The sequence below is a fragment of the Oncorhynchus clarkii genome, chromosome 11 (genome assembly GCF_045791955.1).
Source record: "Oncorhynchus clarkii lewisi isolate Uvic-CL-2024 chromosome 11, UVic_Ocla_1.0, whole genome shotgun sequence".
Lineage (NCBI taxonomy): Eukaryota > Metazoa > Chordata > Actinopteri > Salmoniformes > Salmonidae > Oncorhynchus > Oncorhynchus clarkii.
The window spans coordinates 503,352-518,492 of NC_092157.1; the positions used below are offsets into that span (position 1 = coordinate 503,352).

At 40.5% G+C, this 15,141-nt stretch overlaps 1 protein-coding gene across 1 annotated transcript in view; it reads left to right on the top strand.

Annotated features, from left to right (window-relative positions):
* The window catches only part of LOC139420502 (DLEC1 cilia and flagella associated protein), a 112,045-nt gene that overhangs the window by 90,007 nt on the left and 6,897 nt on the right, over positions 1-15,141 (top strand). The window contains exons 32-35 of the mRNA XM_071170709.1: positions 6,083-6,170; positions 6,486-6,695; positions 13,326-13,487; positions 13,643-13,810. Coding sequence (XP_071026810.1) covers positions 6,083-6,170; positions 6,486-6,695; positions 13,326-13,487; positions 13,643-13,810 — 628 coding nt within the window. The remainder of the gene's footprint in view (positions 1-6,082; positions 6,171-6,485; positions 6,696-13,325; positions 13,488-13,642; positions 13,811-15,141) is intronic.

The window sequence follows — 15,141 nt, forward strand, 5'->3', positions numbered from 1 at the left end:
GTTCTGTAAACCAACTGAATGTGTAGCATTATATCCCAATGTGTAGCAGAACAGATCTGTAAACCTAGCTGTTCTGTAAACCTAGCTGTTCTGTAAATCAACTGTTCTGTAAACCTAGCTGTTCTGTCAACCTAGCTGTTCTATAAACCTAGCTGTTCTGTAAATCAACTGAATGTATGAAATTGTAGAGCAGGTGGTCATCTCTTCAGCCTGTCAGTGACTTCCTGTCTGTGTTCATCTCTTTAGCCTGTCAGTGACTTCCTGTCTGTGTTCATCTCATTAGCCTGTCAGTGACTTCCTGTCTGTGTTCATCTCTTCAGCCTGTCAGTTACTTCCTGTCTGTGTTCATCTCTTCAGCCTGTCACTGACTTCCTGTCTGTGTTCATCTCTTTAGCCGGTCAAATCAAATCACATTTTATTAGTCACATGCGCCGACTACAACAGGTGTAGACCTCAGAGTGAAATGCTTACTTACAAACCCTTAACCAACAATGCAGTTAAAAAGAATATGGATAAGAATAAAAAAAAGTAACAAGTCATTAAAGAGCAGCAGTATAATAACAATAGCGAGACCATATACAGGGGGGTACCGGTAAAGAGTCAATATGTGGGGGCACTGGTTAGTTGAGGTAATATGTACATGAAGGTAGAGTTATTAAAGTGACTATGCATAGATGACAACAGAGAGTAGCAGCTGTGTAAAAGATTGTCTGAGTAGCCATTTGATTAGGTGTTCAGGAGTCTTATGGCTTAGGGTTAGAAGCTGTTTAGAAGCCTCTTGGACCTAGACTTTGCGCTCCGGTACCGCTTGCCGTGCAGTAGCTGAGAGAAAAGTCTATGACTAGGGTGGCTGGAGCCCCAGTGATGTACTGGGCCATTCACACTACCCTCTGTAGTGCCTTGCGGTCAGAGGCCGAGCAGTTGCCAGCTGTAGAACCCTTTGAGGACCCATGCCAAATATTTTCAGTCTCCTGAGGGGGAATAAGTTTTGTCGTGCCTTCTTCACGACTGTCTTGGTGTGCTTGGACCAGGTTAGTTTGTTGGTGATGCTTTCAACCTGCTCCACTGCAGCCCCGTCGATGAGAATGGGGGCGTGCTCGGTCTTCTTTTTCCTGTGGTCCACAATCATCTCCTTAGTCTTGATCACGTTGAGGGAGAGGATGATGTCCTGGCACCACACGGCCAGGTCTCTGACCACCTCCCAAAAGGCTGTCTCATCATTGTCGGTGATCAGGCCTACCACTATTGTGTCATCTGCAAACTTATTGATGGTGTTGGAGTCGTGTCTGGCCGTGCAGTCATGAGTGAACAGGGAGTACAGGAGCGGACTGAGCACGCACCCCTGAGGGGTCCCCATGTTGAGGATCAGCGTGGCGAATCAGCGTTGCTACATACCCTTACCACCTAGGGGCGGCCCGTCAGGAAGTCCAGGATCCAGTTCCAGAGGGTGGTGTTTAGTCCCAGGGTCCTTAGCTTATTGATGAGCTTTGAGGGCACTTCCGTGCCGACAGAGATTGCAGCCTCGCTTCGCGTTCCTAGGAAACTATGCAGTATTTCGTTTTTTTATGTGTTATTTCTTACATTGTTACCCCAGGAAATATTAGGTTTTATTACATATAGCCGGGAGGAACTATTGGATATAAGAGCAACGTCAACTCACCAACATTACGACCAGGAATACGACTTTCCCGAAGCGGATCCCCTGTTTGGTCCACCACCCAGGACAATGGATCGGATCCCAGCCGCCGACCCAAAACAACGGCGCCGCAGAAGGGGCAGACGGAGCGGTCTTCTGGTCAGGCTCCGTAGACGGGCACATCGCGCACCGCTCCCGAGTTTACTACTCACCAATGTCCAGTCTCTTGACAACAAGGTTGATGAAATTCGAGCAAGGGTTGCCTTCCAGAGAGACATCAGAGATTGTAACATTCTTTGTTTCACGGAAACATGGCTCACTCTGGATACGTCATCAGAGTCAGTACAGCCACCTGGTTTCTTCACGCACCGCGCCGACAGAAACAAACATCTCTCTGGTAAGAAGAGGGGCAGGGGTGTATGCCTTATGATTAACGAGACGTGGTGTGATCATAACAACATACAGCAGTCATTTTGTTCACCTGACATAGAATTCCTTACAATCAAATGCCAACCGCATTATCTACCAAGAGAATTAACTTCGATCATAATCACAGTCGTGTATATCCCCCCCAAGCAGACACATCGACAGCCCTGAAATAACTTAATTTGACTCTATGTAAACTGGAAACCACATATCCTGAGGCTGCATTTATTGTAGCTGGGGATTTTAACAAGGCTAATCTGAAAACAAGGCTCCCTAAATTTCATCAGCATATCGAATGCGCGACCCGGGCTGGAAAAACCCTGGATCATTGTTATTCTAACTTCCGCAATGCATATAAAGCCCTCCCCTGCCCTCCTTTCGGAAAATCTGACCATGACTCCATTTTATTGCTCCCAGCCTATAGAAAGAAACTAAAACAGGAAGCACCCGTGCTCAGGTCTGTTCAATGCTGGTCCGACCAATCGGATTCCACGCTTCAAGATTGCTTCAATCACGTGGACTGGGATATGTTCCGCATAGCGTTGGACAATAACATAGATGAATTCGCTGATTCGGTGATCGCGTTTATTAGCACGTGCATCGGTGTCTATTAAAACATTCCCCAACCAGAAACCGTGGATTGATAGCAGCATTCGCGCAAAACTGAACTCGCGAACCACTGCTTTTAATCAAGGCAAGGTGACCGGAAACATGACCAAATACAAACAGTTTAGCTATTCCCGCCGCAAGGCAATCAAACAAGCTAAGCGTCAATATAGAGACAAAGTAGAGTTGCAATTCAACGGCTCAGACACGAGAGGTATGTTGCAGGGTACAACAGTCAATCACGGACTACAAAAGGAAAACCAGCCCCGTCGCGGACCACAATGTCTAGCTCCCAGACAAACTAAACAACTTCTTTGCTCGGTTTGAGGACAATACAGTGCCACTGACACGGCCCGCTGCCAAAACCTGCGGGCTCTCCTTCACTGCAGCCAACGTGAGTAAAATATTTAAACGTGTTAACCCTCGCAAGGCTGCAGGCCCAGACGGCATCCCCAGCCGCATCCTCAGAGCATGCGCAGACCAGCTAGCTGGCTGATGTGTTTACGGACATATTCAATCAATCCTTATCCCAGTCTGCTGTTCCCACATGCTTCAAGAGGGCCGCCATTGTTCCTGTTCCCAAGATAGCGAAGGTAACTGAGCTAAATGACTATCGTCCTGTTGCACTCACTTCCGTCATCATGAAGTGCTTTGAGAGACTAGTCAAGGACCATATCACCTCCACTCTACCTGACACCCTAGACCCACTCCAATTTGCTTACCGCCCCAAACAGGTCCACAGACGCTGCAATCACATTGCACACTGCCCTAACCCATCTGGACAAGAAGAATACCTATGTGAGAATGCTGTTCATCGACTACAGCTCAGCATTTAACACCATAGTACCCTCCAAACTCGTCATTAAACTTGAGACCCTGGGTCTCAATCCCGCCCTGTGCAACTGGGTACTGGACTTCCTGACGGGCCACCCCCAGCTGGTGAGGGTAGGTAACAACATCTTCACCCCGCTGATCCTCAACACTGGGGCCCCACAAGGGTGCGTTCTGAGCCCTCTCCTGTACTCCCTGTTCACCCATGACAGCGTGGCCATGCACGCCTCCAACTCAATCATCACGTTTGCAGACGACACAACAGTGGTTACCAACAACGATGAGACGGCCTACAGGGAGGAGGTGAGGGCCCTCGGAGTGTGGTGTCAGGAAAATAACCTCACAATCAACGTCAACAAAACAAAGGAGATGATCGTGGACTTCAGGAAACAGCAGAGGGAGCACCCCCAAATCCACAGACTGGACAATAGTGGAGAAGTTGGAAAGTTCCTCTGCGTACACATCACGGACAAACTGAAATGGTCCACCCACACAGACAGCGTGGTGAAGAAGGCCCAACAGCGCCTCTTCAACCTCAGGAGGCTGAAGAAATTTGGCTTGTCACCAAAAACACTCACAAACTTTTACAGATGCACAATCGAGAGCATCCTGTTGGGCTGTATCACCGCCTGGTACGGCAACTGCTCCGCCCACAACCATAAGGCTCTCCAGAGGGTAGTGAGGTCTGCACAACGCATCACCGGGGGCAAACTACCTGCCCTCCAGGACACCTACACCACCCGATGTCACAGGAAGGCCAAAAATATAATCAAGACAACAACCCGATCCACTGCCTGTTCACCCCGCTATCATCCAGAAGGCGAGGTCAGTACAGGTGCATCAAAGCTGGGACCGAGAGACTGAAAAACAGCTTCTATCTCAAGGCCATCAGACTGTTAAACAGCCATCACTAACATTGAGTGGCTGCTGCCAACATACAGACTCAACTCCAGCCACTTTAATAACAAACAATTGAACGTAATAAAGGTATCACTAGTCACTTTAAACAATGCAACTTTATTTAATGTTTACATAGCCTACATTACTCATCTCATATGTATATACTCTACTCTATACCATCTACTGAATCTTGCCTATGCCGTTCGGCCATCGCATATATTTTCATGTACATATTCTTATTCATTCCTTTACACTTGTGTGTAAAAGGTAGTTGTTGTGAAATTGTTAGATTACTTGTTAGATGTTACTGCACGGTCGGAACTAGAAGCACAAGCATTTCACTACACTCACATTAACATCTGCTAACCATGTGTAGGTGACAAATAAAATGGTATTTTATTTCATTTGAATGCTAAGCTGTAGTCAATGAATAGCATTCTCACTTAGGTGTTCCTTTTGTCCAGGTGGGAAAGGGCAGTGTGGAGTGTGATTGAGATTGCATCATCTGTGGATCTGTTTGGGCAGTATGCAATTTGGAGTGGGTCTAGGGTTTCTGGGATAATGGTGTTGATGTGAGCCATGACCAGCCTTTCAAAGCACTTCATGGCTACAGACGTGAGTGCTGCGTGTTGGTATTACAGACTTGGACAGGGAGAGGTTGAAAATGTCAATGAAGACACTGTCAGGGACTTACTGTCTGTGTTCATCTCTTTAGTCTGTCAGTGACTTACTGTCTGTGTTCATCTCTTTAGCCTGTCAGCAACTTGCTCTGTTTTCCTCTGACTCCCTCATAGCCTGTCAGTGACTTGCTCTGTGTTCCTCTGACTCCCTCATAGCCTGTCAGTGACTTGCTGTGTGTTCCTCTGACTCCCTCATTGCCTGTCAGTGACTTGCTGTGTGTTCCTCTCCTTTTTCCCCCATAGCCTGTCAGTGACTTGCTGTGTGTTCCTCTGACTCCCTCATTGCCTGTCAGTGACTTGCTGTGTGTTCCTCTCCTGACTCCCTCAGAGCCTGTCAGTGACTTGCTGTGTGTTCCTCTGACTCCCTCATTGCCTGTCAGTGACTTGCTGTGTGTTCCTCTCCTGACTCCCTCATAGCCTGTCAGTGACTTGCTGTGTTCCTCTGACTCCCTCATAGCCTGTCAGTGACTTGCTGTGTGTTCCTCTCCTGACTCCCTCATAGCCTGTCAGTAACTTGCTGTGTGTTCCTCTGACTCCCTCATAGCCTGTCAGTGACTTGCTGTGTGTTCCTCTGACTCCCTCATTGCCTGTCAGTGACTTGCTGTGTGTTCCTCTCCTGACTCCCTCATAGCCTGTCAGTGACTTGCTGTGTGTTCCTCTGACTCCCTCATAGCCTGTCAGTGACTTTCTGTGTGTTCCTCTGACTCCCTCATAGCCTGTCAGTGACTTGCTGTGTGTTCCTCTCCTGACTCCCTCATAGCCTGTCAGTGACTTGCTGTGTGTTCCTCTGACTCCCTCATAGCCTGTCAGTGACTTGCTGTGTGTTCCTCTGACTCCCTCATAGCCTGTCAGTGACTTGCTGTGTGTTCCTCTGACTCCCTCATAGCCTGTCAGTGACTTGCTGTGTTCCTCTCCTGACTCCCTCATAGCCTGTCAGTGACTTGCTGTGTTCCTCTCCTGACTCCCTCATAGCCTGTCAGTGACTTGCTGTGTTCCTCTTTAGCCTGTCAGTGCAGATGGAGGAGGAAGAGGAGTGTCTGGAGTTCTGTGCTGTGGCTAGTGATTTAATACAGGGCGAGCCACACAATGAGGTGGGTCTGAGACACCTGCCAAACCACCTACATATTTAAATATGTCCTCCAGGGGGTTTTGAACTTTTCCTGTTGGAAAGTGATATCCCAATAATAAAATACAGTAAAGGACACACACTAAAGGGCACGAAAAATGTTTTGAGTAAAATAGTGTTTTTTGTACTTTACTGTGTTTATACTTGACGTTGCTTTTCAACAGTAAAATATATATTTTTAACCACTGGACATTTTTCTGTCTGCCCTGTTGCATTTCTTCCATTTACAGGCACATATTTTGTCATTGGGTAACTTCTCTACCATGTTGTGTTTTCTCAGATGGTCCAGAGGAAGTGTTCCGTCACACGGACGTTCCAGTTGAAGAACAGTACAGAGATGCCTCTGAGTTTCAGGCTGAGCACCCAGCCTCCCTTTTCTGTACTGCAGCCTAGAGGGTGTGCCGAGACAGCCGGCTGCTCCTCCCCCAGCCACAGCCACCCACCTGGGGAGAACAAGCTACTGCTGCTGCAGCCACGACACAACAAGCAGGTAGGTTAGTACATAGGTACCTAACAATACACCAGAACACATCAGTAGATACCTAACAATACACCAGAACACATCAGTAGGTACCTAACAATACACCAGAACACATCAGTAGATATATACCTAACAATACACCAGAACACATCAGTAGATACCTAACAATACACCAGAACACATCAGTAGATAGATACCTAACAATACACCAGAACACATCAGTAGATACCTAACAATACACCAGAACACATCAGTAGTAGATACCTAACAATACACCAGAACACATCAGTAGTAGATACCTAACAATACACCAGAACACATCAGTAGATAGATACCTAACAATACACCAGAACACATCAGTAGATACCTAACAATACACCAGAACACATCAGTAGATAGATACCTAACAATACACCAGAACACATCAGTAGATAGATACCTAACAATACACCAGAACACATCAGTAGATACCTAACAATACACCAGAACACATCAGTAGGTACCTAACAATACACCAGAACACATCAGTAGATACCTAACAATACACCAGAACACATCAGTAGATACCTAACAATACACCAGAACACATCAGTAGATAGATACCTAACAATACACCAGAACACATCAGTAGATACCTAACAATACACCAGAACACATCAGTAGATACCTAACAATACACCAGAACACATCAGTAGATACCTAACAATACACCAGAACACATCAGTAGATACCTAACAATACACCAGAACACATCAGTAGATAGATACCTAACAATACACCAGAACACATCAGTAGATAGATACCTAACAATACACCAGAACACATCAGTAGATACCTAACAATACACCAGAACACATCAGTAGATACCTAACAATACACCAGAACACATCAGTAGATACCTAACAATACACCAGAACACATCAGTAGTAGATACCTAACAATACACCAGAACACATCAGTAGATACCTAACAATACACCAGAACACATCAGTAGATACCTAACAATACACCAGAACACATCAGTAGATACCTAACAATACACCAGAACACATCAGTAGATAGATACCTAACAATACACCAGAACACATCAGTAGATACCTAACAATACACCAGAACACATCAGTAGATACCTAACAATACACCAGAACACATCAGTAGATACCTAACAATACACCAGAACACATCAGTAGATAGATACCTAACAATACACCAGAACACATCAGTAGATAGATACCTAATAATACACCAGAACACATCAGTAGATACCTAACAATACACCAGAACACATCAGTAGATACCTAACAATACACCAGAACACATCAGTAGATACCTAACAATACACCAGAACACATCAGTAGATAGATACCTAACAATACACCAGAACACATCAGTAGATACCTAACAATACACCAGAACACATCAGTAGATAGATACCTAACAATACACCAGAACACATCAGTAGATACCTAACAATACACCAGAACACATCAGTAGATAGATACCTAACAATACACCAGAACACATCAGTAGATAGATACCTAACAATACACCAGAACACATCAGTAGATACCTAACAATACACCAGAACACATCAGTAGTAGATACCTAACAATACACCAGAACACATCAGTAGGTACCTAACAATACACCAGAACACATCAGTAGATACCTAACAATACACCAGAACACATCAGTAGATAGATACCTAACAATACACCAGAACACATCAGTAGATACCTAACAATACACCAGAACACATCAGTAGTAGATACCTAACAATACACCAGAACACATCAGTAGGTACCTAACAATACACCAGAACACATCAGTAGATACCTAACAATACACCAGAACACATCAGTAGTAGATACCTAACAATACACCAGAACACATCAGTAGATACCTAACAATACACCAGAACACATCAGTAGATAGATACCTAACAATACACCAGAACACATCAGTAGATAGATACCTAACAATACACCAGAACACATCAGTAGTAGATACCTAACAATACACCAGAACACATCAGTAGATAGATACCTAACAATACACCAGAACACATCAGTAGATACCTAACAATACACCAGAACACATCAGTAGATACCTAACAATACACCAGAACACATCAGTAGATACCTAACAATACACCAGAACACATCAGTAGTAGATACCTAACAATACACCAGAACACATCAGTAGATAGATACCTAACAATACACCAGAACACATCAGTAGATAGATACCTAACAATACACCAGAACACATCAGTAGATACCTAACAATACACCAGAACACATCAGTAGATACCTAACAATACACCAGAACACATCAGTAGTAGATACCTAACAATACACCAGAACACATCAGTAGATACCTAACAATACACCAGAACACATCAGTAGATACCTAACAATACACCAGAACACATCAGTAGATAGATACCTAACAATACACCAGAACACATCAGTAGATACCTAACAATACACCAGAACACATCAGTAGATACCTAACAATACACCAGAACACATCAGTAGATACCTAACAATACACCAGAACACATCAGTAGATAGATACCTAACAATACACCAGAACACATCAGTAGATAGATACCTAACAATACACCAGAACACATCAGTAGATACCTAACAATACACCAGAACACATCAGTAGATACCTAACAATACACCAGAACACATCAGTAGATACCTAACAATACACCAGAACACATCAGTAGGTACCTAACAATACACCAGAACACATCAGTAGATAGATACCTAACAATACACCAGAACACATCAGTAGATACCTAACAATACACCAGAACACATCAGTAGATACCTAACAATACACCAGAACACATCAGTAGATAGATACCTAACAATACACCAGAACACATCAGTAGATACCTAACAATACACCAGAACACATCAGTAGATACCTAACAATACACCAGAACACATCAGTAGATACCTAACAATACACCAGAACACATCAGTAGGTACCTAACAATACACCAGAACACATCAGTAGATAGATACCTAACAATACACCAGAACACATCAGTAGATACCTAACAATACACCAGAACACATCAGTAGATACCTAACAATACACCAGAACACATCAGTAGATACCTAACAATACACCAGAACACATCAGTAGATACCTAACAATACACCAGAACACATCAGTAGTAGATACCTAACAATACACCAGAACACATCAGTAGATAGATACCTAACAATACACCAGAACACATCAGTAGATACCTAACAATACACCAGAACACATCAGTAGTAGATACCTAACAATACACCAGAACACATCAGTAGATACCTAACAATACACCAGAACACATCAGTAGATAGATACCTAACAATACACCAGAACACATCAGTAGATAGATACCTAACAATACACCAGAACACATCAGTAGATAGATACCTAACAATACACCAGAACACATCAGTAGATACCTAACAATACACCAGAACACATCAGTAGATACCTAACAATACACCAGAACACATCAGTAGGTACCTAACAATACACCAGAACACATCAGTAGTAGATACCTAACAATACACCAGAACACATCAGTAGATACCTAACAATACACCAGAACACATCAGTAGATACCTAACAATACACCAGAACACATCAGTAGTAGATACCTAACAATACACCAGAACACATCAGTAGTAGGTACCTAACAATAGGTGTTGTGCAGAATAACAGTTCCATTTCTGTCATATCAAGGTGCAGTGCAGTATAAACTGGATCAGTGTAAACTATATCAGTATAAACTATATCAATATAAACTGGATTAGTGTAAACTATATCAGTATAAACTATATCAATATAAACTGGATTAGTGTAAACTATATCAGTATACACGGCAGGGTAGCCTAGTGGTTAGAGCGTTGGACTAGTAACCGGAAGGTTGCAAGTTCAAACCCCCGAGCTGACAAGGTACAAATCTGTCATTCTACCCCTGAACAGGCAGTTAACCCACTGTTCCTAGGCCGTCATTGAAAATAACAATTTGTTCTTAACTGACTTGCCTAGTTAAATAAAGGTAAAAAAATATATTAAAAAAAATCAATATAAACTATATCAGTATAAACTATATCAGTATAAACTGGATCAGTGTAAACTATAACAGTATAAACTGGATCAGTGTAAACTATAACAGTATAAACTGGATCAGTGTAAACTATATCAGTATAAACTATATCAGTATAAACTGGATCAGTGTAAACGATAACAATATAAACTGGATCAGTGTAAACTATATCAATATAAACTATATCAATATAAACTATATCAGTATAAACTATATCAATATAAACTATATCAGTGTAAACTATATCAGTGTAAACTATATCAGTATAAACTATATCAATATAAACTATATCAGTGTAAACTATAACAGTATAAACTGGATCAGTGTAAACTATAACAGTATAAACTGGATCAGTGTAAACTATATCAGTATAAACTATATCAGTATAAACTGGATCAGTGTAAACGATATCAATATAAACTGGATCAGTGTAAACTATATCAATATAAACTATATCAATATAAACTATATCAGTATAAACTATATCAATATAAACTATATCAGTGTAAACTATATCAGTGTAAACTATATCAGTATAAACTATATCAATATAAACTATATCAGTGTAAACTCTAACAGTATAAACTGGATCAGTGTAAACTATAACAGTATAAACTGGATCAGTGTAAACTATATCAGTATAAACTATATCAATATAAACTATATCTGTATAAACTATATCAGTATAAACTATATCTGTATAAACTATATCAGTATAAGCTATATATGTATAAACTATATCAATATAAACTATATCAGTATAAACTATATCAGTATAAACTATATATGTATAAACTATATCGATATAAACTATATCAGTGTAAACTATAACAGTATAAACTGGATCAGTGTAAACTATAACAGTATAAACTGGATCAGTGTAAACTATATCAGTATAAACTATATCAATATAAACTATATCAGTGTAAACTATAACAGTATAAACTGGATCAGTGTAAACTATAACAGTATAAACTGGATCAGTGTAAACTATATCAGTATAAACTATATCAATATAAACTATATCTGTATAAACTATATCAGTATAAACTATATCTGTATAAACTATATCAGTATAAACTATATCAATATAAACTATATCAGTATAAACTATATCAGTATAAACTATATATGTATAAACTATATCGATATAAACTATATCAGTGTAAACTATAGCAGTATAAACTGGATCAGTGTAAACTATAACAGTATAAACTGGATCAGTGTAAACTATATCAGTATAAACTATATCAATATAAACTATATCAGTATAAACTATATCTGTATAAACTATATCAGTATAAACTATATATGTATAAACTATATCAATATAAACTATATCAGTATAAACTATATCAATATAAACTATATCAGTGTAAACTATAACAGTATAAACTGGATCAGTGTAAACTATAACAGTATAAACTGGATCAGTGTAAACTATATCAGTATAAACTATATCAATATAAACTATATCAGTGTAAACTATAACAGTATAAACTGGATCAGTGTAAACTATATCAGTATAAACTATATCAATATAAACTATATCAGTATAAACTATATCAATATAAACTATATCTGTATAAACTATATCAGTATAAACTATATATGTATAAACTATATCTGTATAAACTATATCAGTATAAACTATATCAATATAAACTATATCTGTATAAACTATATCAATATAAACTATATCTGTATAAACTATATCAGTATAAACTGGATCAGTGTAAACTATATCAATATAAACTATATCAGTATAAACTATATCAATATAAACTATATCTGTATAAACTATATCAGTATAAACTATATATGTATAAACTATATCTGTATAAACTATATCAGTATAAACTATATCAATATAAACTATATCTGTATAAACTATATCAGTATAAACTATATCAGTATAAACTATATCTGTATAAACTATATCAGTATAAACTATATATGTATAAACTATATCAATATAAACTATATCAGTATAAACTATATCAGTATAAACTATATCAATATAAACTATATCAGTATAAACTATATATGTATAAACTATATCAGTATAAACTATATCAGTATAAACTATATCAGTATAAACTATATATGTATAAACTATATCAATATAAACTATATCAGTATAAACTATATCAGTGTAAACTATGTCAGTGTAAACTGTATCAGCGTAAACTATATCAGTGTAAACTATGTCAGTGTAAACTGTATAAGCGTAAACTTTATCGGTGTAAACTGTATCAGCGTAAACTGTATCAGCGTAAACTATATCAGTGTAAACTATATCAGTGTAAACTACATCAGTATAAACTATATCAGTGTAAACTATATAAATATAAACTATATTAGTATAAACTATATCATTGTAAACTGTATCATTGTAGACTATATCAGTGTAAACTGTATCAGCATAAACTCAGTGGACATATTGCATGTACATATAGGGATTCTACAATGGGACTTCCAATATCCTTTCCTCCTGTGGTTGGCAGGTGAAGGTGGCGTTCCACAGCTCTCTATCCATGCTGGCCTATCTGAGGCAGTCTGCAGAGGAAGTCCCGCCCAACGTGTCTCTGGTTACCAATGAGAGTGGAGAGAGGAAGCTGAGGTTCCGGCAGACCCTGTCAGTGCATTACAACAACAACAGTCTGCAGGTAACAGATCATTCATAGTGATAGTAAGATATATTTACAGTCATTCTGATTTAACAGTGGTCATCCATACATGCTTTGGTTCAGAATACATGGTGTGCTAACTGTCTGTACTCCTGCCCTGTTCTGTCCTGTCTTTAAACCTCTCCTGTCCGCAGACCGTGCCACTCTGTGCCCACCTGTCCCTGCCCACTGTAAGTCTGTCCTGTGACAGTCTGGACTTTGGTACCTGCTACGTGGGTCAAACCCTGGTCAAGGAGGTCCATCTTTCCAACCGAGGAGGCTCCTCTAGCTACTGGAGAGTAATCATAGGTAACCATGGTCCTGTAGTTACTAGAGCACTCATAGGTAACCATGGTTCTGTAGTTACTAGAGCTCTCATAGGTAACCATGGTCCTGTAGTTACTAGAGCTCTCATAGGTAACCATGGTCCTGTAGTTACTAGAGCACTCATAGGTAACCATGGTTCTGTAGTTACTAGAGCACTCATAGGTAACCATGGTCCTGTAGTTACTAGAGCTCTCATAGGTAACCATGGTCCTCTAGCTACTGGAGAGCTCTCATAGGTAATCATGGTTCTGTAGTTACTAGAACTCTCATAGCTAACCATGGTTCTCTAACTACTGCAGAGCTCTCATAGGTAATCATGGTTCTGTAGTTACTAGAGCTCTCATAGGTAACCATAGTCCTGTAGTTACTAGAGCACTCGTAGGTAATCATGGTTCTGTAGTTACTAGAGCACTCGTAGGTAACCATGGTCATGTAGTTACTAGAGTTCTCATAGGTAACCATAGACCTGTAGTTACTAGAGCACTTTTAGATAACCATGGTCCTGTAGTTACTAGAGCACTTTTAGGTAATCATGGTCCTTTAGTTATTAGAGCACTCGTAGGTAACCATGGCACTGTAGTTACTAGAGCACTCGTAGGTAACCATGGTCATGTAGTTACTAGAGTTCTCATAGGTAACCATGGCACTGTAGATAGTAGAACACTCATAGGTAACCATGGTCCTCTAACTGCTGGAGAGCTCTCATAGGTAACCATGGTTCTGTAGTTACTAGAGCTCTCATAGGTAACCATGGTCCTGTAGTTACTAGAGCTCTCATAGCTATCCATGGCCATGTAGTTACTAGAGCTCTCATAGCTATCCATGGCCATGTAGTTAGTAGAGCACTCATAGGTAACCATAGACATGTAGTTACTAGAGCACTCATAGGTAACCATGGTCCTGTAGTTACTAGAGCACTTTTAGGTAACCATGGTCCTTTAGTTATTAGAGCTCTCATAGGTAGTTCTCATGTAGCTCTCATGTAGTTACTACAGCACTCATAGATAACCATGGAGAGCCTTACGGTTGTGGTCTGAGCAGTTGCCATACCAGGCGGTGATCCAGCCCAACAGGATGCTCTCGATTGTACATCAGTAAAAGTTTGTGAGTGTTTTTGGTGACAAGCCAAATTTCTTCAGCCTCCTGAGGTTGAAGAGGCGCTGTTGTGCCTTCTTCACCACGCTGTCTGTGTTGGTGGACCATTTCAGTTTGTCCGTGATGTGTACGCAGAGGAACTTAAAACTTTCCACCTTCACTACTGTCCCGTTGATGTAGTTACTAGAGCACTCATAGGAAACTATGGATCTGTAATTACTAGAGCTCTCAT